This window comes from Amblyraja radiata, chromosome 10, assembly GCF_010909765.2.
Source record: "Amblyraja radiata isolate CabotCenter1 chromosome 10, sAmbRad1.1.pri, whole genome shotgun sequence".
NCBI lineage: Eukaryota > Metazoa > Chordata > Chondrichthyes > Rajiformes > Rajidae > Amblyraja > Amblyraja radiata.
Genome location: NC_045965.1, coordinates 23,390,988 through 23,416,305, shown reverse-complemented (window position 1 = coordinate 23,416,305; position 25,318 = coordinate 23,390,988). Strand labels below are relative to the sequence as shown.

Here is a 25,318-nt window from a genome sequence, read left to right as displayed (position 1 = left end):
ATGCTAATCCAGCCCTTCCTTCCTACTAACCAAGAATCAATATTGGCAAAGGCAGTCTCAGGATTTCCTTGCTGGTTCACCAGGCATTTACCCTGAGGCCTATAATAACCTGCTATACAAAATTACCAATTTACCTGGGGGTTCTTCAGAAAGTATGGGAGCTTTAACTCACAGTGGCAGCTGATTGTCATCTGAAGGTTTACTGTCTGGATGGTGAATGGGTCTATCTCTGCAGTCTGCTGTCCCAATCACTGGCAACAGTGGCTCACCATCCCTGGTTGCTGGCTGAGGAAGCTTAGGCAAACCGCTGTCTTCTTCCTGGAGCAAAGTTGGCAAAGATGTCAGTGACTCCCAACTGGAAGTAGAGTCTTGAGGTTGTATTCTCACTGCCGCAGGCTGACTTTCTGTTAAAAGAAGAGAATAAGATGAGATTTGCCCAGAGTCCCATTGCTTTAATCTATACCAAACAGAGCACAAGATCCTAAGAAAATAGGAGCAACAGTGGACCATTTGTCCTCTCAAGCCAATTCTGACATTCAATATGAACATGGCTAAACTGCCATAAGCCACTTCTCTTCTGTGCCATTAACTCAAAGCCCTCATTTTCCCAATATTTCAAAAGTCTATTTAGCTTTAAAATACTAGCCTCTACAACTCTCTGGGGTAGATAATTCCAGAAATTCGCTGTTCTCTTCAAGAGAAATTTCACCTCAGTGTTAAACTACAATGTGAGTAAATCAATACAAAATATTTAACATTGTACATGAATGACAACCAACTCTCTAAATAAAGCTTTTGCCCATACTTTACCTTTAACTTTAATTCTGTTTGAATATAATCTTACAATGTGACTCTCATTAATTTGATAGCTTCACCAAAGAGCTGACACCAACAATAAGACCAAATATCTCCAATGTAGTACAAGATTTTATGATGCGAGCAGTGAGTGATCTACTAAGTTTTTCTGCTTTTCAAGCAGAATTACTGAAATATTCTCTCTGGTTAAGCATGGGCAGAAGTTTCTCTAAAAGACCCGTCACTTCAAATGATCTGTAGCTTATTAATAAACGAGTGACTCTTGCCAGCAATCTGTGATGTGATTACATCAGTACTTTTCTCAATGTAATTTACTATATAGGGAAACATTAGCCATGCTTCCTCAGACAAACTGTTAAAGGTTAAATCCAATCCTGTCAGTTAGGGGTCTCTTTCCTGTGTTGGATGCTGAGGTCCACACATCTTTTAAACAGGATACAGGTGAGCTTGATGTTTGTTTTTTAACTTTTCAATGGCATCCTTTTAATTATGCCGACTAAGGTGCTATTCAGTGCTATTGTCATTACCCACAGTAGATTTCACAGGAGGTCACCAATAACCACAAACAAAACTGGACCAGCAACATACTATGGCCACTGTATAAGAGCAGGTCAGACACATTCATTGTCTGTGACCTGACTGCTCAAACATTTGAATAATTGACAAGGCACGAGTATGTGTGATGGAGTACCATCATTTGCTTCAACATCATTCTCAACACTATCAAGGATAAAGCAGCAATCATGACCCATCTGTCATGCTAACAATTCATTAATTCTACAATCAGTGTGCATATACAGTACTATCTAAGAAATGCACTGCAGGAATCTGAGAAGTCTTCTTTGATAGTGCCCAGCAAATCCACTGTCACTACCGTGTTATAGGAAATACGGAGCAGGTGTTTAGCACCACCAGCAAGCTGGAAAGTTCCTTTCCAAGTTACATGTCATCCTGGTGGGTGAATATTTCTGATACTTTACCAACATATACTGGAACATTTTACACAGACTGCAGGAATACTTTCAACAGAGTGTAGCAATTCCAGAATGTGTCTCACGATTACTCTCTCTAGGGTAAATCGAGGTGGACAACAAATTTTGTCAATGAAGGCAAATGGGACCAGCTCATAAAAATACCTTGGTCGGTACAGATGAGGGCCTGTTTTAATTATCTATGACTATAAGAAGGGCTTCAAACATACATTTTATTTGCACTTGGAGTGGAGATATTACTATAAGATATTGGCCTTGGCCTCCTGCTGTCCTGCTTAAATAAGATAAGGGTGGAACATTTCTGGCCTGTAACATGATTGTTCTTACTGCCTAGCACACTGGAAATGCAGGAGACTGCCTGGCACTGAAAATAATAGACAGTATTCAATTCAACTTGTAAATAATTAGCTCCAAACATTACAGTAGATGATAAATCATTCAGTAGCTGATATCAATCTCCCACATACCTGTTCTGTCCTTCTGTTTTTCAGTTTTCTGTTTGGATGAGGAGACAGTTGCCCGATTAGGATCAATAAGGCAATTCTGATTTTTGGAGTGTTTGATGGCTGTCTTATGTTCAGAGGTCAACAATCCATCATTCATGTCAGTTACCTGTTCAGATATTTCTGAGTTTTTCCAAACTTCTGATCGGTAACCTTCTGAACTTTGATAGTCACCATTGTTATTCCTTGGCATCCGAATAGCAGAATTCAATGAGGGGTTAGCTGAAGGGATTGGCCTGACATCAGTGTGGTTATTTGGCAAATTTTGATCAGGATCAGTAGGACTGTGTTGAGGTTGAAGCAAAAGCGTTTCTGGAACGACCTGAGAATCAGATGGTCGTCCATTATTCTCCTCTGGATTTAAATGAATGAGCCTGTACTGAGAAGTACACGTATCCAGTTGTATTAACGGATTGTTCTTCTGCGTTGGTGGCAGTTGGTTTTGTTGGGAGTTGGACTGGATTGTCACATTGACTTTGTTGATCATTGGCCTCTTGGGAAGAGAATCTTGATCAGAAGTGTTTTCTTCAAATTGTGTGAGATATAATATATTCATTGAGTGGGAATTGGGCATCCTGGATCTGCTATGAGCATGAGAAAAAGCAGGAATTTCCTTGACTTGGCGATTTCTGAGAGAGCTTGTGTCCTTTTGTTGGGGTAGTGACGAACAGTGTAAGGTGGAGTTCTCTGTGTTGTGCTTAGAACTTTGAACTGACTTCATGAATGGACACAATGAAGTATCTAGCTGTGCTGAAAAGGGAGTAACCTCCACAACTTGTTCTGTGGGTAGCCTTGATATGTGACTGTGCTTTGACATCAACACGCTGGCCATTGGGTCAGACTCAGCACAGTCTCTTAACTCTTGAATGCTGCTTATTTGGCAGTGGACAGATTGGAGACCATCCTCTTGTCTCTTGATGGGTTTTCTTCTTGACTTTAAATTGCAATCAGCCACTATGCTTACTGGTTCTTTTTCAACACTGTTCTCCCCAGTGCATCTAGTTGACTTCCTTATGCCTTTGGCATTCAGTTCAACATTATTTCTAATTGAGCTATCATTGCTCCCTGATATTATGGCACAGCAGTATGTTACAATCTTAGGCTCTCTGAATTCTTTCATTTCTTGGAAAGCAGTGTCGGTAGCATTTTCTTCAGTTACTGACACATCATCAATGGAAGTGATCTCCCCTATATAAGTTTCCTTTATTGGTTCAATTCTGATTCTGTGTTGTGAAGGGAGAACCCAGCAAGGTACAATTCTGGGAGGAAACACTCCAACATCTGGAGCCTCCGTACCAAGGTTAGTTTCCACCTCCATTGCACTAGATATAGGGAGCTCGTGATAACTGGGTCTTTGAGGCTCACTGCATTGCTTAAGTACACTAACATCTGGAAATTCATAAGAAGGAGGGTCAAGGCAGATGGCTTTGGTACCTGAAATGATGTAAGAGCCACAACAGCTACACTTCCCATCAATGCACATTGCTGTATTTACATGAGGCCTGCTGGCCTTGCCAAATTGGTTTTCTCCAGTTGCTCCAGTGGAAATTGGATTTGCTGCACTTTTCCAACTCCAGCTCTCTGTAATTTCAGCATTCTTATTGAAAGATTTGTTGCAATTCCCTGATTCAGCTCTCGACATATGCTCCTTCCCTGGATTCCCATAGGATGGAATCCCAGGCTTTTGTATCAATCCCCTAGGGATGGGTCGCACTGAGGACTCAAGGCCACACTTCCTGCGGAATTGGTAACGGACTTCAGCCTCCTGGGTGGACTCATCCTCAAACCTTACATGGCTTGGCGACTGACTTAGTTTCTTGCGTAGTCCACAATGCGACTCAGCGCTGGAGGAGTCACTGATGTTGCAGCTGGTTTGGGTGTTCAATGAACGTCCTTTTCTGGAGAAAAGGCCTTTCTTTGGTGAAGAGACACCATTTGTGCCAATTTCCCTATAGAAAATGAAGAAATGCGTAGTTATTACAAAATAAGATATGCAACGTGCTGAAGCAGTCGGAGATTAAAGGTTGTACCAGGAAGTGAAGATAGATTACTTGTCATGGTTACATGCTCTTAATTCCTTACTCTTCCTTGACAATAATGCTTCCATAATGTTAAACGATAGCTAGGATGTTACTGTCTATATATATGCCATGGATCAAGAGGTTGAATAGTAATACCTTGTTACCCACACTATTTTGGAGAATAACAAAATACTTCTAAGCAGTCTATACTTTTATTCAATGCCTTGATCAATATGTATCCTTAGCCAAAATCACTAAAATAAAGCATGCTCTCTTCTCTATCCTAACAATGTTTTGGAATATAACTGTTTGCATAATGTCCTAACATTCGTTACCATTCTCTACTCAAGGCATTTTTATAGAGTGATTAGCCTCACAAGAGCAGTTGCTATCGTTTCTATTTCTGCTGTGAAATTAACTTTGTATGCTGTGCAATACACTGATTGTTGCGTGCCACTCCAACACTGTCCAATGTTGTGTTGCTAGTAAATACTGTGCATTGAACCAAGCTTTATTCACCACCTGGACTCACTATCAATCCTACTTACATGGAAAGATGCAAAAGGCTAAATGAGCTAACATTTCATCCTGAGAATTGGCATCAAGATGTAACAAGACCTTAATAGTGACCAGACCCCATGTGAAATCAAACTGTAGCCATGCCCACAGAATAACTTGACCCAATTGGAGAAGACACAAACCCCCTGTTTCCAGGTTTTCATTTAATTTATTCACCCTCTTGTGATTCTGCACAGTGAATCTTGAGGTACAAGAATTTCAGAATGCAGGCTGTGGTTAGCAAGGGGTTTTTGTGCAGTGGATGATTGGTGTAGCAGTAGGTGAGTGTTTCCACATTCTTTTATTCTTTTGTATTAAATCAGGGAGAATTCCAGTGTCTCTTGTGGCCATGTGTTTGAGAAGTATATCTAGCTGCAGCTCCTGCCTGACAATAATGCACAGATGGAGTTGTAAATGGACTATAAAACATCTATGATGTAAAGGTACTGTGGACGGCATATTTAGGGAGCTGGTCACCCCACATTTATTGGCTGCACAAGCAGAAAAGCAGTAGATGACCACTGGGCAGAGTAGTAGACTTAGGCACACAAAAAAGCTGGAGAAACGCAGCGGGTGCAGCAGCATCTATGGAGAGAAGGAAATAGGCAACGTTTCGGGCCGAAACCCTTCTTCAGACTTAGGCAAGTGGCTACCACCGCTAGTTTTGCTGTGGGGGATGGGGATGGAGAAGGGGCATCTGGGAAACTATGGTGGTTTGAAGCGGGAGCAGACAGATGTTTCTGTGGCCGCACATGATGAGCACGTTAATTGCCACAACATACATACAAGGCTGTGGTTCAATTGCTTGTAAATTAAGTTACTATACATAGGTAGGTAGGTACACGATGGGCCAAAGGGTCTCTTTCTTGTCCTGTACATAAGAATAAAAGAATGTGGAAACACTCACCTACCAATCATCCACTGCACAAAAACCCCTTGCTCACCACAGCCTCTCCAGGCAGAATATAAATTATTTAGTTTAAAATATTTACAAATGAATTACACGCATCAAGCAGATTCAATCAATTAGTGACTCAAAAAGGCTGATCCATTTAAAGTTTCCATTACTTGTTCTTCAGCATTCAAATGAAAGGGTAAACTGAGTTGGGATGAAGATAAGACTGCTTCTCATATAGTTAGAGAACTGCACAGTTCAGAAATAGACCCTTCATCCCAGGTTGTCCATGCTGACCAAGTTGGCCAATCGAGCTAGTCCCACTTGCTTGTGCTTGGTTCATATTCTTCCAAACTTATCCATGTACTTGTCTCTGTGTCCATTAAATGTAATTATAACAATTACTTCTACCACATCCTCTGGTAGCTGCTTCCATATACACATCACCCTCTTTTTGATATGTTGTCTGTCGGGTCCCTTTTAAATCTTATCCCTCTCATCTTAAACCTATGTCCTCCAGTTTTAGACCTCCCTACCCTGGGGAAAAAGACTGTCGATATTCGCCTTATCGATGTCCCATGTGATTTTATAAACCTTTATAAGGACATCCCTCAGCTTCCTAAGCTTCAGGGGAAATAGATCCAGCCTAGCCAACCTCTCCTTAAAGCTCAAACTCTCCAGACCTGGTAACATCCTCATAAACCTTTTTTAATAACATCCTTCCAATAGCAAGGTGATCCAAACTGTACTCATGACACCAAATGTGGTCTTACCTACATCTTATACAGCTGTAACATAACATGCCTACTTCTTCATTACCCTATCAACCTGCGTTATCACTTTAATGGAATTATATACCTTGTACTGAAGAAAAGTCACAACCTGAAACATCACCCATCCATATTCTCCAGAGATCCTGCCTGACCTGCTGAGTCACTCCAGGAAGTTGTGTCTTTTTTTGTAAACCAGCATCTGCAGTTGCTTGATTCCCCCTTAGTTTCTCTGTTCTACAACAGTTCTCAAGTTACCTAAAATTGGAGAATTCAATGTTCATACCGTTGGGTTGTAAACTAGGAACACTGCAAATCAGGTACACTCAGGTAACTAACCAATCCATGCCCTGTTCTATCCTCTGCTCCATCTGGACTCACGCCTATTTCTCCTCTCCCCTTCCCTTACATTCCTTCCTCTGTTTTCTCTTCATGTTCACAGCTCTTCAATCATTGTCTTATACCTTTTGTCTTTTTATCTCCGGCCTTTGTCCAACCATCTGCCTATCAAAATCCCCCCTTACCTATATCCACCTATCACTTGACAGGCTCCACATCTCCTCTCTACCAGCTTTCGTCCCCCCCTTCCCCCAACTACAAAAGGATGAGTTACTCCAGCACTTTGTGATTTTTTTTCTATAGCAGTATCTGCTGTTCCTTGCTTCTTGATAAATAGGATTGTGGGCTGAATTGTTTACTCATGCTTCTGTGATCTTATAATAAGATATTGTTCATATATTATATGCAGTTAAATTCATTTACATATATTGCAACCTTTTGGGGTAAATTGTGAATCTTCTGGCCATTCATCTGTGGTAGGATTTAGTCATCCTAGAAAGCTATGAGTAGCACTTACATAGAACTCTTCACTACTGGCAGAATACTGTGGTCAGCCTTGAGTGGACTAGCTCGGGCCTTCCTCCGAGCTCTCTCCAGCAGTTGTTTTGCCAGCTCATGCCTGGGACTCAGTGGAAGCTGTTTGGAGAACACGAAGCCTCTGCTGGGTAGATTAGGATCAAACACAGGTTACTGGACTAAGTGAAGTTACATTGCAATGTGCACTTAGACAGACACACATACACTGCGCACACATACACTGCGCACACACACACATCTTTGAGTTATGGCACATGATGACCTATGAGCCTTTTGGAGAAATTAAAGATTGGTTTAGTTAGGAATAAGGATTATCTATTCAAATAAAGAATGTAACCAATAAGGACGCAAGTGAGCAGGCAGGAGAACGGGTGAGCTCTGCTGCATTGTATTGATCAGCCCCTTCCACATCATAGGCACTTATTAGTTCAGTCTCCTTCAGTCCTCTGCTGATTGCTTTGTAAAACAGAATAGACAGAATTTATGTGTGAAGACAAACAAAACGTTTTACCATATCTCATTGATGCAAGATGAATTTGCAAAATCAGTTCAAATGCCCTTATTCACATCCAGGAAATCACTGATTTTAATGGAGTGGATAATTGGCTAAAATTAACAGACAGTTGAAGTGAACAGTTCTGGGTCTGCTGACACTCAGTCCTGGATAATGCTAATGTTTAGTTGTTAACAATACATGGTCTACACACACATCCTAGTTTCCTGAACAAGGCTTGGATGACTGATGACGAGTCCTGTCTAAGACACCTCGCTGCTGCTCTGCTCAATGTCTGGCACAAATTAGCTAAAAGCAACCAAGTCATGGTAATGATTTGATCCACTGGCATTAATAGAGGCATACCGAGAAGAAGGAACGGAACAGATTCCAAGGCCCATTGTTTTTCTATACACTTGTGATGCAATTGGGAAATACAAAAATACATACAAAAAACAACCTAGTATATTGCAAGAGGTTATTGTGATTAAAATATGTATCTCAAAATATCCCTTCCACTGTCTATATGTTGCATTCTCAGCAACATTATTCACCATTACAAAACCAGTTTCTATAGGGTCTGAAGAAGGGTCTCGACCCGATACGTCGCCTATTTCCTTCGCTCCATAGATGCTGCCTCACCCACTGAGTTTCTCCAGCATTTTTGTCTACCTTCTATATTTTAACTGATAACATTCTCTTAGTTCGCTGTTATAAACTCAATTCCCTCTCCCTGGCAAAGATCTAAATCTGAAATAGAAACAGACTATTCAAAACCTTGTCCTACTCTCTTGTGTTCTACTGTCTGTAATCTTGTCACCTGAAGACTGCAGCCAATGTCCTAATTCACATGTGTGCTATTTGATCCCGAATTAACAGTACGTCAATTTTAATATTCTCATCTTAGCTTTCAAATGCCTCTTCCGTCTTTGCTCTCCAGAACACTTGGAACCTCGTCCAGTCCTGCAATCTGGAAGTGCTTTATGCTCCTTCAATTCTGGTTTTGTCCTCATCCCCGATTTTAATCACTGTAGTCACGGTCCTATTTCCTCACCAATGTTCAGCTTGTTCAGGATTATAGCTTTCTTCACTTTCCTCTTTTAAAACACTTCTTTAAAACTTCTTTAAATCTACCATGAATCTAGCTTTTGGCCAGCTTCCCTAGCGTTTCCTTTCATAACCTGGCATCAATTTTTTTTGATAATCTCCAGAGAAGTTAATATCATGCTCAGTAGCACAGACGGGAGGTCCGTGGAATTCCGCTTATGCAGGGTATGAGTCAAGATTTGATTGATGGGGAAACTTGGTGAACTGTAGAAATAGTTGTTACATTTCTAAAATTAAAAAAAACATATGAGAGTTGAACAAATACGCAGCACCGTTGTGGTGGTATAATGGCACAGCTGGTAGAGGTGTTTCTCACCAGGTCTCCTCAGGTGCTCTCTGTGTGGAGTTTGCACGTTGTCCCTGTGACTGCCTGAGTTCCCTCCTACATCCCAAAGATGTGCGGGTTTGCAGGTTAATTGGACTCTGTCAATTGCCCCCTAGTGTATAGATTGTGAACGAGTAAGTAGGATTACATAGAACAAGTGAGAACAGGTGCTTGATGGATGGTGTAGACTCCATGGGCGAAAGGGCTTGTTTTCATGCTGTATCTCGAAACCACACTAAACTAGCAGTAACCCAAACCAAGAGTTTGATAAATAGAGGAAAAGAAAAAACTAGTAATATCACAATAGACAGGAAATTAATTGTTTGCAGTTTTTTTATTCCTCCCTCTCCATTTCAAAGGTGTTTACTAAAAATTAATACCTAGTGGAAAAGGTGTGATTAAATTTTTATGTTAAAATTAGACTGAATTATAAGTTACAGTTGTAAAGAGCCACTTACAGAAATAAATTGCTAATAAATAAATTCTGACAGATATGATAGGGCAGTTGACATGTTGTGGCTGTAGCATGTGGGAGCTGGTGGACACCAATGTGATCCACAGCAGCGTTTCAACATCTAATATTCATAGCACAAGGAACTTTTTTCAGATTTAATGAGATGGAGTCCAAGCTTCGGGTGTATGTAATGCAGCAGGAAGAGGTAATGTTACCTTGGTGCTTTGTTTCAGGAGGCAGTGTTATCCCCTAGCTTCAGTTCTTTGGATCTGATATGTGGATATGGACAGAAGGTCAAGGCTATAAGTAAATCAGGAATAGGGATTCAGAATGTACGAAGAGCTTCAGTCACTGCAATTATTGAAAAGGTACGGGATTTCTGCATCCTTTGTTACTCGCAAGGATGAAGAGAAAATTGAATATAATAGGGGCATTCAAAATGAGGGATGCAAAAGAATGCTGGGTTGCTAGGCAACAGTATAGTTAGCAAGTTAGATAATGCAACCATGAGCATTATTCCTGCAGGCTTTGTTGCAAAACCAATGTCAGAGTTAAAGAAGATAGACACAAAAAGCTGAGTAACTCAGCGGGACAGGCAGCATCTCTGTAGAGAAGGAATGGGTACAGTTTTGGGTCGAGATCCTGCTTCAGACTGGTTAGGGATAAGGGAAACGAGAGATATAGACGGTGATGTGGAGAGATAAAGAACAATGAATGAAAGATATGCAAAAACGTAATGATGATAAAGGACACAGGCCATTGTAAGGTGTTTGTAGGGTGAAAATGAGAAGCACGGAAGGAGAGCTGTTGCGAAAAGTGGCAGATCAACTGACGGTACCTGTAATCCGGGATGGGTCTGAACTGGGATGTCTGGAACTGGAGCTGGAATCCACGAGGTAGAAGATGGAGGCGCAGGCAAGCACCGAGAAAGCACACGTGGCTGTGGTAGCGAGTCTGGGTTAAAACGTGGTCGTAGAGTCGGAGAGCAGAAGGAATCACAGAGGGGGAGCAGCGAGAGAGGATGTTGCAGAACTCTCGTCGGAGAGAGGAGGAGAACATCTTCAAAGTAGATATACCTTGAGGAGATTTTGCAGGGGAGCAGACAAAATGTGTAAGAAGGAACTGCAGATGCTGGTTTAAACCAAAGACATCTCCTCATTGTTGAAGTGGGAGGGGAAACATCATTGTTAGGGTTCATATGGAACCAAAGACACTGGCAGGATTAAGAAAAATATTCCACTGAGGGAGTAAGAGCAGCCAGGGTCTAAATTACAAAGAGGACCAGAAAGATAGCAACTTTACCTTAGCCGAGCCATGGACAAATTGGCATGGGATCAGGAAGATCAGAAAGCTCAAAGTATGACATAGGGATTGTGGGTTTCAATTTCTGGGCCATTAGCTTACGTACCAGGGAAAGAGGGAGTTGTTCTGATAGAAAAGGTTTCACTTGGATTGGGATGAGATTAGTATCCTAGTAAATTGAATAACCAGGGTTGTAAATTAGAGTTTTATTTATAAATAGTTTAGGATTAAATTATGTTAAGAAGTTGGATAAATTAAATTGTTTTGGATTGGGGTGGAGAGTTAAGTGTGTTTTAAACTGAATAGTTTGTTGTTAGTGACAAGGTTTCAGGTTCAGATGAGTGAAAATTGAGAAAGAATAAGATAAGGACAAGATGGAAGTGTGTGGAAGCAATATTGAAATTGATAATCACTGATGCACAAGAAAGGGCAGACCATACAAATGTAACAGGAGAACTGCAAATAGAGCCAACATTGATAACATTACCAGATGAAAGCTTTGTTAGTTTGAATGCATGCAGTATTCACAACATGATAGACTAATTCATGGCATGGTTAGAAATAAATTGGTCTGATAAACATTAAAGAGATGGTTATAACTGATCACCAAACTCGGTAACCTGGGCATCGACCCCTCCCTCTGCAACTGGATACTGGACTTTCTAACCAACAGACCCCAGTCTGTTAGGTTAGACAAGCACACCTCTTCAACCCTCACCCTGAACACCGGCGTTCCACAGGGCTGTGTGCTGAGCCCCCTCCTCTACTCCCTCTTCGCCTACGACTGCACACCTGTACATGGTACTAACACCATCATCAAGTATGCAGATGATACAACGGTGATTGGCCTCATCAGCAACAACGATGAGTTGGCCTATAGGGAGGAGGTCCAGCTCCTAGCAGCATGGTGCGCTGACAACAACCTGGCCCTTAACTCCAAGACCAAGGAGCTCATTGTAGACTTCAGGAAGTCTAGGGGCGGCATGCACACCTCCATCCACATCAACGGGACGGAGGTGGAATGTGTTTCCAGCTTCAGGTTCCTGGGGGTCAACATCTCCGATGATCTCTCTTGGACCCACAATATCTCAACTCTGGTCAAGAAGGCTCACCAGCGTCTCTTCTTCCTGAGGAGACTGAAGAAGGTCCATATGTCTCCTCAGATTCTGGTGAACTTCTATCTCTGCACCATCGAGAGCATCCTTACCAACTGTATCACAGTATGGTATGGCAACTGCTCTGTCTCCGACCGGAAAGCACTGCAGAGGGTGGTGAAAATTGCCCAACACATCACCGGTTCCTCGCTCCCCTCCATTGAGTCTGTCCAAAGCAAGCGTTGTCTGCGAAGGGCGCTCAGCATCGCCAAGGACTGCTCTCACCCCAACCATGGACTGTTTACCCTCCTACCATCCGGGAGGCGCTACAGGTCTCTCTGTTGCCGGACCAGCAGGTCCAGGAACAGCTTCTTCCCTGCGGCTGTCACACTACTCAACAATGTACCTCGGTGACTGCCAATCACCCCCCCCCCCCCCCCCCCCCCCCCCCGGACACACCTCCCACAGGAAAAACACTATGACTGTATGCATGTAAATAGATTTATTTATTGAAATCATATTCTATGTCGCTCTTCCAGGGAGATGCTAACTGCATTTTGTTGTCTCTGTATTGTACACTGACAATGACAATTAAAGGCCGAAGGGCGTGTTTACACGCTGTATGACTATGACTATAATTAAAGTTGAATCTGAATCGGATAAGGTGATCAGGATTAGGAACTAAACTTTGCTGGGTATTTGACATTCCAAAAAGATAGTTAGAAAGAAAAAGGATATTGGATGTTTCTGTTAATAAAAGATGACACCAGTACTGTAGTGAGAAATGATCTTGGCTTAGAAGATCAAGATGTAAAATCAGTTAGGGTGAAGATAAGAAATAGCAAGGGAACTGTCAGGCATAATTTATAGGTCCTTAAATTGAGCTACATTTTGGATCAATCCCGAATAATTAAGAGCTTTCAAGAAAAAGTACTGGAATAATTATGTAATTGTTTCTACATCTTATCATATAGATTGGACAAATCAAATTGGAAAAGGCAGGAATGAGTACAAAGCATATGACCGTTTCCTAAAGTAATACATTGTGGAGCCAATAATGAAGAGGTTATTTTAGATCTGCTCATGTGATCTGGACAAGATTAACATGTATAAGTAAAGGATATAGTACAGGATTTTGATCAAAACACGATAGAAGTCAATACTCAAATTAAGAGTAAGAAAGTTAGGGCTGAGAAAGGTGTCTTGAAATTATCTAAAGATAATTACTATAGATTCCTGATCAGCTGGATAAGTGGGCTGAAGAATAGCGAATGAAGTTTAATTTGGATAAGTCTAAGGTTGCATTTTGGAAATTCAAAGCAGGGCAGGTCCTTCACAGTGAAGAGTAGAGCGCTGGTATAGCCCATAGAGCAGAGAGATCTCAGTGTACAACTAAATAGTTCCCTGAAAGTGGCATCACAGAGAGAGAAAAAAGGCTTTTGGCACTTTGACTTGTATCAGGGAACTGAGTAGAGAACATAAGACAGACACAAAGGCTGGAGAAACAGCAGGTCAGGTAGCATCTCTGGAGAAAAGGAATAGATCACATTTTGGATCGAGACCCTTCTTCAGACTAAGAGTCAGGGGAAAGGGGAACAAGAGATATAGATCGTAATTTGGAGAAATTAATGGAAGACATGCAAAAAGCATGGATAATCAAGGAAATGGAGGCACATAATAGGCCTTTGTTGGGTGCGGGATAGGTGACAATGAGTTAACAGACAGAGGAACTCAACAGGACAACATTAAAACTAGTGCGATGACTAGGGTGGGGGAGAGAGGGGATGCAAGGGTTACTCGAAGCTGCACAAGCGAAATATGAGATGCATTGAGTATAGAAGTTGGGATGTAATGTTAAAATTGTACAAGGAATTGGTAAGGCCAATTCTGGAATATGGTGTACAATTCTGGTCGCCAAATTATAGGAAAGATGCCAACAAAATAAAGAGAGCACAGAGGAGATTTACTAGAATGTTGCCTGGGTTTCAGCACCTAAGTTACAGAGAAAGGTTGAACAAGATAGGTCTTTATTATTTGGAGCGCAGAAGGTTAAGGGGGGATTTGATAGAAATCTTTAAAATTATGAGAGGGATAGACAGAGTTGACGTGGATAAGCTTTTTCCATTGAGAGTAGGGAAGTTTCAAACAAGAGGACATGATTTGAGAATTAAGGGACAAAGATTTAGGGGCAACATGAGGGGGAACTTCTTTACTCAGAGAGTGGTAGCTGTGTGGAATGAGCTTCCAGTGGAAATGGTGAAGGCAGGTTCGTTTTTATCATTTAAAAATAAATTGGATGGATATATGGATGGGAAAGGAATGGAGTGTTGTGGTCTGAGTGCAGGTAGATGGGACTAGGTGAGAGTAAGTGTTCGGCACGGACTAGAAGGGCCGAGATGGCCTGTTTCCGTGCTGTAATTGTTATATGGTTTAGCTTCACTCTGACAATGGAGGAGGCCCAGGACAGAAAGCCCATTATGGGAATGGGAAGGGGAGGTAAAGTGTTTGACAACCGGAAGATCATGTAGGCCGAGGCAGACTGAGTGAAGATGGTCAGCGAAACGATTGCTGAGACTGTGCTTAGTCTCGCCGGTATCTAGGAGTCAACACCAGGAACAACAGTACAGTCAGAGGTAGGAGGAGGTGCAGATGTCCCTGAAAGGAATGTGGGTGTCCCAGGACAGAGTCGAGGGAGGTGGTATAGGGACAGGTATTGTATCTCCTGGCAGAAGGTATCTGGGTAGGGGTGGTTTCAGTGGTTCCAAGGAATGAGTTAACCTGAGAGTTGCGAAAGGAATGGTCTCTGCGGAAAGTAGAAAGGGGTGAGAGGGGGAAGATTTAATAAGACCCTAATGGGCAATTTTTTTTTCACAGTGAGTGTGTGGTCGGTATACAGAATGAACTGCCAGTGGAAATAGTTGAGGCAGGAACAGTAACATTATTTTAAAGACATTTGGACAGGTACAAGACAAGAAGGTTTGACAAGATATGGGTCACATGCAGGCAAATGAGACTGTCTTGGATGGGACATCTTGGTCGCATGAACGATTTGGCCCAAAGGGCTTGTTTCCATGCTGCATAAATCTATGACTATAATTATACAGGTATAAAGGCAGAGATAATCTAGACTGGAAAATAGATGAACAAAATAAAACAGCAGATAAGCAGCAACAAACATTAAAAAACACATTTCATGACTCTCAGCAAAGATAAGGTGAAGGGAGAAAGATTTAAAAAGAACCTAAGGGGCAACGTTTTTTACACAAAGGATGGTAGGTGTATGGAACAAGCTGCTGGGGGCAGTAGTTGAGACAGGTACCATCACAACGTTTAAGAAACATTTAGACAAGTACATGATTAGGATAGGTTTAGAGGGATATGGGCCAAGTGCAGCACGTGGGAGTAGTGTAGATGGGGCATGTTGGTCAGCGTGGGCAAGTTAGGCCGAAGGGCGTGTTTACACGCTGTATGACTATGACTATATATGGAGAAATAAAGACTTCATGTGAAGGATGACTAACTTCATGTGAAGGAAGCTAGGATGGTATCAGATTGAAAGCAAAGATATACAATGTTACAAAGATTAGCAGTAGGCCAAAAGATTGAGAACATTTACGAACTCAACAAAGGATGACGGAAATAATTATAAAAACAGATAGTATATTTTCTACAATCATATAAAAATAGCAACTAACATACAAGTTGGTCACAGTCAGAGAATCATAGCATTGTACAGCATAGAAACAGGCCCGTTGGCCCACCCTGTCTATACTGACTAACATGCCTGTCTAGACTAATCCCATATACCTGCATCAATTCCATATCCCACTGTGCCTTGCCCATTCAACGTGCCTCTTGTATGTGGTTACTGTTCTTGCCTCCACCGCCTCCTCACCTCCACCATCTCTTCTAGCGGTTTTTTCCAGATACCAAACAGTCTTTATATGAAAATAATTACCCTTCAAGTTCCCTTTAAAATCCCCCACTCACCGTAAACCTTTGCCCTGTAGTTTTAGACACCTGCTATTTTATAACACAGACTCTGGCTACCTACCCTATCTATGCCTCCACTCATTTTATATACCTCTATCATGTCACTTCTCAGCCTCAAACAGATGTAGCCTATCCAATCACTCCTGATAATGCAACCCGTCCAATCCAGCAACATCCTTGTGAATCTTTTCTGAATCCTCTCTATCTTAATCAGGTCCTTGCTATAGTTTAATAACCAGACTGTACACAATAGTCCAAGTAAAACCTGACCAATGTTTTACACAAATGTGTCTGCAACTCTTATAATCAATGCCTTGGTCAATGAAGGTACGCATGCCATACCCCTTCTTCATCACTCTGACTACAGGTCTTCCCACTTCAGTGAACCATCTATTAGTACCCCAAGGTACCTCCTTTCAACATACTCCCCCTGGTCCTGTCATCCACTGTGTATGTTCTGTCCTAGTCTAACTTCCTTCTAAGAATAAGACACAAAAATTAATAATAGAGAAATACAGAGACGTTTAACAATTAGCTTGTATCTGTCTTTATGACAGAAGATTCCTTAGGTTCTGGAATAATTCCATCAGATGATGGAAATATACTACATGTTTCACCAAGTGGGACAAATTTCATGTTAAATAATCATCCTACAAGCTTATGAGTATCGAGTGGGGACAAAATATTGCATGGCTATAATGCCTCAAGACATTTGAAGCACTGTAGCCTTGAAGGGTGGCAGACTTTTAGAACACGTACTAGCAATTGGCTCTGAATGCTCATGGGGTCAATTAAATCTTTCAAGACTTAGAGTGGTAGATTGTTGATGGATAAGGATTTCAAGACTTATGTAGCAAAAGTAAAGTAAATTTGGAATCAGCAGGCTTACAGAACTTAAAAACACTTTCCTCTTTCTAAATATAACTCCAATCCCAAGAATTTGCCATCTGGCAGAGCAGAGAGTGACGCAGCCACGATTCACTGTAGAACTCAAGGACAGGTCAAAAGCAACATATGTCTCACCTCATACCACGATCAGACTGCTGTAGTGAAATCTCTGAATCCCAGTCACTGTCATTTTCATTTATCCCACAACCTAGGAAAACCATACGTACATGTTAAAAAAAAAAAAATTGTGGCTTGGACTTTGATTATTTTAGTACCATTGGAAGACAAAACAATGTAGTTCTATAAATAGCAAGAGGGTGGATAAGATACTTCAAGGAAGACAATTTCACACAGAGAGTAATGGGAAGATTGGTAGGAACAGCAATTATTGAGATTTGAAGTTTCTTTAAATGAAGAAATCAATCTATGCACAGAACTGCAGGCCTCGTGTCATCAATACTCTGTATAATGGAAGCAAAATTTCTTTCATTTCTCAACAATTTCCCCAGAAATAAACAATGACATTCTATTAACTTCCCAATTATTTGTTATCATGTTCTGCCACCGGTTTTATTCTACAGTTAAATACTGTGCTGCATGCAAAACATGTGCTACTAGACTGTATTTATTGTAAGAAGTAGGCTAAGGCGAGTTACAATTTGACTAAATCAATATCCATAATAACTGGAATAATCATAAGATACACATGTCAGGCCACATCTATGGGAAGATTTCAAGCCAAAGACCCTTTGGCTTTGACCCAGGCAAAGAGAAAGCAAGTTTTATGTTGGGAAGGGGTAGATGGGGTAATGGGAATATCTCTGAATAGAAGTGGCAAATGGTGCTATGGGGGTAAGTTATGGATGATATAAATAGTTGATTAGTCCATGGGTCAGTTAGAGAGGGTGAAATCAAACAAATAAATATATAAATGCTGTGAAATGTTTAGCTATAGCAAATTTCCAGCAATTCAGACCAAGTTAGCAGACACAAAAATGGAGTTAATATTACACGTGCACAGAAAAACAGTAGAACTGGCTGTTCTGAAAAAAACAAAAAAAAGCAAGTTAACTGAATTTGTCGAATTTGATATTCACAAAATGCTGGAGTAACTCGGTGGGTCAGGCAGCATCTCTGGAGAAAATGGATGGGTAATGATTCGGGTCAGTTGTTGAATTTGATATTGAGTGCAGAAGGCTACAACATGCCTAGATGGGAGGTGAGGTGCTCGGTATAATAGTTCAAGAGGGCACAAAGAGATCAGAGAAAGAGGAGGATGGAGAATTAAACTTAGTAGAGTTGTGAACACAGCCCAGGTACGTGACACAAACCAGCCTCCTCCCTCCACTGACTACACTTCATTCTGCCTCAGGAAAGCAGCCAACATAATCAAGGTCATTCCCTCTTCCTCTGCATCTGCCATTGAGAAAAAGGTACAACCACCTCAGCTTCACTATAGAGTGTTTATCTCCATCCCCTATCAGGAATGTCTTCGGGCCCCTGCTGTCTTCTGGAACAAAGGCCCAATTAGTTCCCTCCAGTCCTGATTAAGGATCTCCACCTAATAAACTGACTATTCTTTTACCACCACAGATACAGCTTGATCCCCCGAGTTCCTGCAGCAGTTTGCTTTTAGCACCTTGAAGTAAAGGGTTTCCTTCACAGTGTCAGAAGTAGCATGGTGGCGCAACTGGTAGAGCTGTTGCATCACAGTGCCCGAGGCTGGGGTTTAATCCTGAACTTGGGTGCTGCCTGTGTGGAATTTGCACGTTAGCCAGAGATCGCACAGTTTCCTCTGGGTGCTCCTGTTTCCTTCCACAACCCTAAGATATGTGGATGTGTAGATTGATTGGTGTCTATAAATTGGCCCCAATATATAGGGAATGGGTGCGAAACCGGAATAACATTGAACTAGTGTGAACAGATGATCAATGGATGGCGTGGACTCGGTGGGCTGAACGGCTTGTTTCCATGTTGTATCTTTCAATCGAGTAGGGAATCCCCCATGATAATGATTTATACAACACAGTGTAATACAAAAGAATCTATGAAAAAGTTTACCTTGCTTGATATATTTGTTCCTAGGGAACCTATCGTCCAGAGGGGTAGATGAAAATTGGTAGCTGGATGGTGCTAGGCTCTCTTGAGGTAGGTTTTCAATACCAATTCCAGGTCCACGCTTGGGATGCAAAGATGTTAGCATTCGTTTCAGATTGGTACGATTATGTTCTACTCTTTCTGTCAGAGACAACAAGCTGGCATTACTGCTGACACTCTCCCAACTGTCCGTTCTCCAAAGGCCCCCCAGATGACCAAGCTTGTGTGTATTTTCCACAGTCCGCTCTCCTCTCTTGAGTACAGAACCGCCTAAACCATCGACTTTTGAAAAGTTCTCTAATACGCTCTTTTGTTCAGAGTTATATCTGCAGTGAACGTTGGAAATCTCTAATTCGTTAATATTCCAAGTTTCCTCTGGGAGAATCTCATCCTCAAATTTCTCTGCACTAACAACTGATTTTATATTTTCCATTCCAAGTACTTTCCAGAATCCTTTTGGAGGACTCCAGCTCTTTGTATTGCATTTTTTAGAAGGATTCTCCCCATTTAGCAAAGGAGAATGTTCCAAGTTGACTGTTTCTGTTACCCTTCTTGATATATCCTGTTTGATGCATTTACTTAAGGATTCCCTGCCCTCATTGTACTCGCCCTCCTCAAGGTTAAGAATGCTGTCTGTTAAGTAAGTGCGCTTACATAAACCAGGGCCCACTTCTTCTTCATGTTGTTTGTCCCCATGGCCATCTCCTGAAAGAATGTAGATTCTTGGTTTGCTCTGCTCTGGGCAGTTTCTATTCTTTGGCAGTTGGCATGCATCTTTTTCTGATGGCCTATTACCTTTCAGGACCCGTAGCTTGTTCTGGGGGACAGTGGGATTTGGATTTGGTATCCACTGACAGATTCTGGGGTACTTTTTGGAGAGTGCAGAATATGCATTTCTGTTTGATATGCTAGCTGAATTTGTCGCATCCTTTTCTTTGTAGGGAACAGCACCAACGTTACAATGATGGCTATGTGAAAGCTGCCCATCACCACTTCCTGCCATGTTGACATTGCACAGTCACTTCCCATCAAATGTGCCTGAAAAAGATGAGGAAACATGTTAGAGAGGGAAGTGAAATTCTATAATTGTATAAACATTTCATTCAGTATCCAGAACAGTGAACCTGCACTTAAATGCGTTAAACATACCTAATCCAATCAAATCATTATTTCAGCTCCTATGGACAGGCAGTCAAAGGAGGTAATGGAAATAGAAAGAGTAACCGAGAACTTACCGTTTGAAGTTTGATCTTTATTTTATGAGAAGTTGAAGTGAGGGATTACGTGAAGAGCCCGCCAGCCCGCATGCGCGTCAATCTTCAGAGCAACTGTATGAAACCACAGATTAGTGGCAGAACTTAAACTATAGAAAGATTAACGACCTTAGACATACCGGATGATCATTATGAGAATCAGGGTTGGGAGTGGAGGGCACGTAATCCCTCACTTCAACTTCTCATAAAATAAAGATCAAACTTCAAACGGTATGTTCTCGTTTAATCTTTCTATTTTATATCGAAGTCACGTGAACATATGCTTATGCCTGTGAACAACCATGGGCGGTTCCTTTAATAATCCCTTTAATAATGGAAACCATGGTTGCGTAGGCCAATTAGGAGCTACTAAAATACCTGATGCATTGTCTTGCATTATCTTCTGCAAGCATCTTCCAATAAGGCAGAATGGAGGGAAGGCATAGAATAACATTCCCCGCCAGTCTATAGAAAATGCATCTACCGCTTATGCCCCTGGGTCTGGTTGCCAGGCTATATATCGTGGCAATTGATTATTAAGCCTGGAAGCGAACAAATCAATGCCTGGTGTTCAATAACGAGCTATTATGTTGTTGAATACTACCTGATTCAACATCCATTCGGTTCGATCATTGAACCTCCGCGATCTAGCATCTACTACCATATTAAATCTGCCCGGCAAATGAGCAGCTGAAATCCAAATGCTCCTATCGAGGCACCAAGCCCAAATAACCTTTGCCAAAGCATCACAGGATAGTGATCTATATCCACCCATGTGATTTACATATGCCACCGCTGTCGAGTTATCCAATTGTAGTCTAATATGCACACCATGTACCTTTCCACAATATGCTTTCAAGGCATGAAATGCTGCCAACATTTATAAATAATTGATGCCATATTTTTGACCAAGGCATAACTCCTCCTTGTTCCATCCACCACCATAACTAGAGATAGTGTTAGTTGCACCCCATCCTAGTTCACTAGCATCACTCTGCAGTGTTGTTGTGGGTTTACTAAGTAGAAAGACGCCTGAACAACGATGATTATTCGCAATCCACCATTGTAATTCAGCTTTAGACTCTGACAACAACTGCATAGGTCTGTCAAAATTACCTTTGTGGAGTCTTAGTGCCTGATCATTTTCACGCTCCAGATTTCGATAATGCATAGGCCCATAACATGGGGCTGGGAAGGCAGCTACTATCTTGCCAATTACCCTTGCAACCTGGCAGATAGATGGCTTCTCATTAATCAGTAGATTTGAACAAGCCTCTACCAAATGTTGTTTTTTCTCCATGGGCAGGGTCACAGACATCTCTCCCGAATTGATGACAAACCCTAAATAAGAAATAGATTTTGTCGGTATCAGCCTGGATTTAGCTGGATAAATGAGAAATCCCAATTTCTCAAAGATAAGTTTGGCAGCTGAAACAGCTAGCTTTGCGAGACGTAACATCTTCCTGACTATCAGAATGTCATCTATATACCCAATAATAATATGCCCTTCAGCTCTGAGTAGTGCAAGCACTGGTTTAAGAAGTTTGGTAAATAGCCGAGGGGCTGAGCTCAAACCATTAGGTAAAACCTTAAATTGCCACAACTGCCCCAGCCAGCTAAACTTCAGATATTTCCTGTGATTCCTATGAATAGGAACCGAATAATATGTATCCTTAAGATCTATGGACGCCATAAAACAACGCTCAGTAATTAGCTGTTTTGTGGTGGGGAAATATTCCATTTTAAAATGTTTATACTGCACATAAGAGTTGAAGTTCGCCAAATCATGATATGGCATCCTCCATTTTTCTTCTACCTTGAGAATATGTTAGAGATATATTCCTCTTTCTCAAGGACTGACCGCTCAATCACTCCTTTTTTATGCAATGCCTCTATCACTGCTTGCATATCCAGTTTCCTTTTTCGAAAGAATATACGCCGGTCTCGGCATATCTTGTCGAGGTGGAAACGTGTCAGCCAAGAACTCAATTTTGTAACCCATTATGCTATGCAGTATAAACGGATCAGAGGTTATCTGTTGCCATTCGTGTAAAAATAGCCTTAACCTGCCACCGACTTGAAATTCCTCCGCACACCCCATGTGACTGATGGATGCACATCCACCTACCTCAATGGTCATAGGCGGTTTATCACTAGGGCCAGCAGACCCTAAGTTTTGTTCGGTCTCCTTCCCTTTGCTCTGATATCTTGGCCCTCTGGGAACTGAGGCTGACGCATCTTCCAAGACGGACGAGATGGGCCTTGGCCTAAAAAAGACCTCTGGCTGGGTCTAAATTGAGCAGACCTGGTATTTCCACCAGCCTTAGAGAACCGATTCCTGCTGGTTGTCACTTAGGGGTGATATCGCCGGAGCAGAGGAGTCTTACCCATATAGGATGTTTTAACCATGCCAGCAGCAGCCTTCAATTCATCCTGCAAGTCTTTGACTTGCTTACACAAATCTTCTCCGAAGAGATATTTAGCAGGCTGAACATTGCTGGACCTGCATAAGTGTGCAAATTTAGGGTTTAATTCTGGCCTAATGCCATCTTTACGGAAGCAGTTTATCTCAAAATGAGTATTGCACAACAGTGCCATCGCATCCTGCTGTGCTTCCGACAGCTGAACCCCATCCACTGACCTAGCCAAGGCCGTAATACCTCCCGACAATAGTCTCAGAATTTGCTGTAATTTCAGCTTTTTGGACCTTGTTCTGCTCCCGAGGTTTTCCTAAATGGTAATATTGACTTTCGGGACGTCCAAGGTCTTGCAATTTTCTGGGCTGGGATATCTCCCAGCTGCCTCCAGCATAACTTCTTCCTTCAGCAGATGCAATGTTAAATAACTGATGCTGCTGGCCAGTTACTCCTGTAGTGGCTTGCCCGTCCCCGAAGGAACAGCAAATTTAGAGGCAAAAGCAGGTAGCTCTTCCTTATGATGCGTCTCCCGCATATCATGCATTAAATCATGGGATTCAGATATACTGTTATCATCCTCATAATCGGTCAGCTCTGTAAAAATCTCCGATACTCCCCTCATCAGAGTGGGAGGAATACTACAACCCTGAGCCAGGTGTTGCCACAGGCATATGGCTGGAGCCGCCTGTTAATGCCTCCGTTGCATGGAGCATATTTTGTGCCACCATTTGTTCCATTAGCCGCTCCAGTTTAGATAGACGGCAAACCACATCTTCCATAGATGTTGGGACAGAGTCCTCCTGTCCAGAATCGTCCGATTGGGCCTGTCTCAGACTTAGCTTTGGCTTTGCCCCGACTCGGGGTTGCCAAGCTGCTCCCTCTTGGAGCCAAATCAGAACTTGCTGTGCATATTGCGGCTGCCAGCGACTCCGAAGTGGAAACGGACGGCCGTCGGCTTTTTCCACTGCCGCGGTCCTCTGCCGCTGGTTTCTCAGCAGCCCGTTTCCCTTTCGCCCTAGGTTTCTCCATAACAACAACCTAGGTCAACCTCGGAATTAGTTCAACATTTGTACTCACCTGTTTGGTTTTTAAACTTACCACTGGGGAGACCGACGTTCATCCCCAACCAAACCTCGCGCAATGCGTCGACGTATGACGCGCATGTGGGCTGGCGGGTTCTTCACGTAGTCACTCACATGACTTTGATATAAAATTGATGATTCTAATTCATTCAAATACAAATTTGAAAGAATTTTGGTACAATTAATTCCTATGTTCAGACAGTGTACAGGATACTGATGAGACTGCACCTGGAATATTGTGTGCAGTTCTGGTCACCATACCAGATATGATTAAGCAGGAGAGGGTGCAAAAAATATTCACAAGGTTGTAGCCTGGGTTTGCTGGCTTGAGTTATTAGGACAAATCAAATAGGTAGGACTGTTTAATTGGTGGAGTGAAGAAGGCCTTATAGCGTTCTGAAAAATTATAAATGGCATAGATAAGGTGGGAGAATCAGTCTTTTTCTGAGGAAGGAACGTTTAAAACTAGAGGGCATAGGTTTAAGGTAAGAGAAATATTTAAAGGAGACTAAATAGGCATGCTTTTTACGCACAGAGTAGTGGGTATATGGATGAGCTGCAAGAGGAAATGGTAGAGATGGGTATAATCGCAATTTTAAAAGACATGTAGACAGGTTCATGGATAGATAAGGTTGAGAGAAATATGGGCCAAATGCAGGCAAATAAGTCTCCTTCAGGAAGGCACATAAGTTGGCATGAATAAGTTGGGACAAAGGGTCTGTTTGTATGGTACAACTGTACAATTTGTACAATTGCGCTGTACAACTCTACAATGTTATGGTGTGCTATATATTATGGTGAAATGTATGCTAATGTGTTAATGGTATTATTGTGAACATTTTTTATTATAATGTTTATATATTGAGAAATACATGTACTTTCCTTTCACACCAATCTCTTCCCAAGTGCATCAACATTTTTTGTTGATGACAAACTTTATCTGGTCATTAGGTGAAGCTGATGTCAAGACTCTCTATTGACATGATGATCTGCACAGGTCATAGCGTTTTCACATTCAAACTTAACAATTTTGCAAATAATCTGATTTCAATCAGAGGCCATTAAATAAATGTTGCAGTAAAATCATGTTCTTATATTTCTGATGTGGTTCTTCTTGGAGATGGTAATATCCCGGAGTTGGTTGGACCAGCTAAATGTTAATTGACAATTTTCCAGTATTTGCTGCTGAGGCTCTGACATGAAGAGATCACAGGTGAAGAGCAGCTTTTGTACCAGTGATGTACCAGTGTTGTACCAGTTATAGGTACAGTAGTTTCAGAGGTTATGTTCTTCATCTAACAATCAGGAGTACAAATCCCACCGCATCTGCACATTTGAATATAGTATCAGGTAGTGACTGTGAAGTTGTAAGACTGTCATAA

General features: G+C 41.7%; 1 protein-coding gene and 1 pseudogene across 1 annotated transcript in view; both read right to left on the bottom strand.

Annotated features, from left to right (window-relative positions):
• kiaa1614 (KIAA1614 ortholog) overlaps positions 1 to 25,318 on the bottom strand; it is a 47,030-nt gene that overhangs the window by 17,753 nt on the left and 3,959 nt on the right. Inside the window, exons 2-6 of the mRNA XM_033028354.1 lie at positions 19,149 to 20,222; positions 17,223 to 17,295; positions 7,412 to 7,555; positions 2,276 to 4,260; positions 173 to 404 (exon numbers count right to left, since the gene is read on the bottom strand). Coding sequence (XP_032884245.1) covers positions 173 to 404; positions 2,276 to 4,260; positions 7,412 to 7,555; positions 17,223 to 17,295; positions 19,149 to 20,187 — 3,473 coding nt within the window. The 5' untranslated portion in view covers positions 20,188 to 20,222. The remainder of the gene's footprint in view (positions 1 to 172; positions 405 to 2,275; positions 4,261 to 7,411; positions 7,556 to 17,222; positions 17,296 to 19,148; positions 20,223 to 25,318) is intronic.
• The window catches only part of LOC116978118, a 31,722-nt pseudogene continuing 26,606 nt past the window's right edge, over positions 20,203 to 25,318 (bottom strand).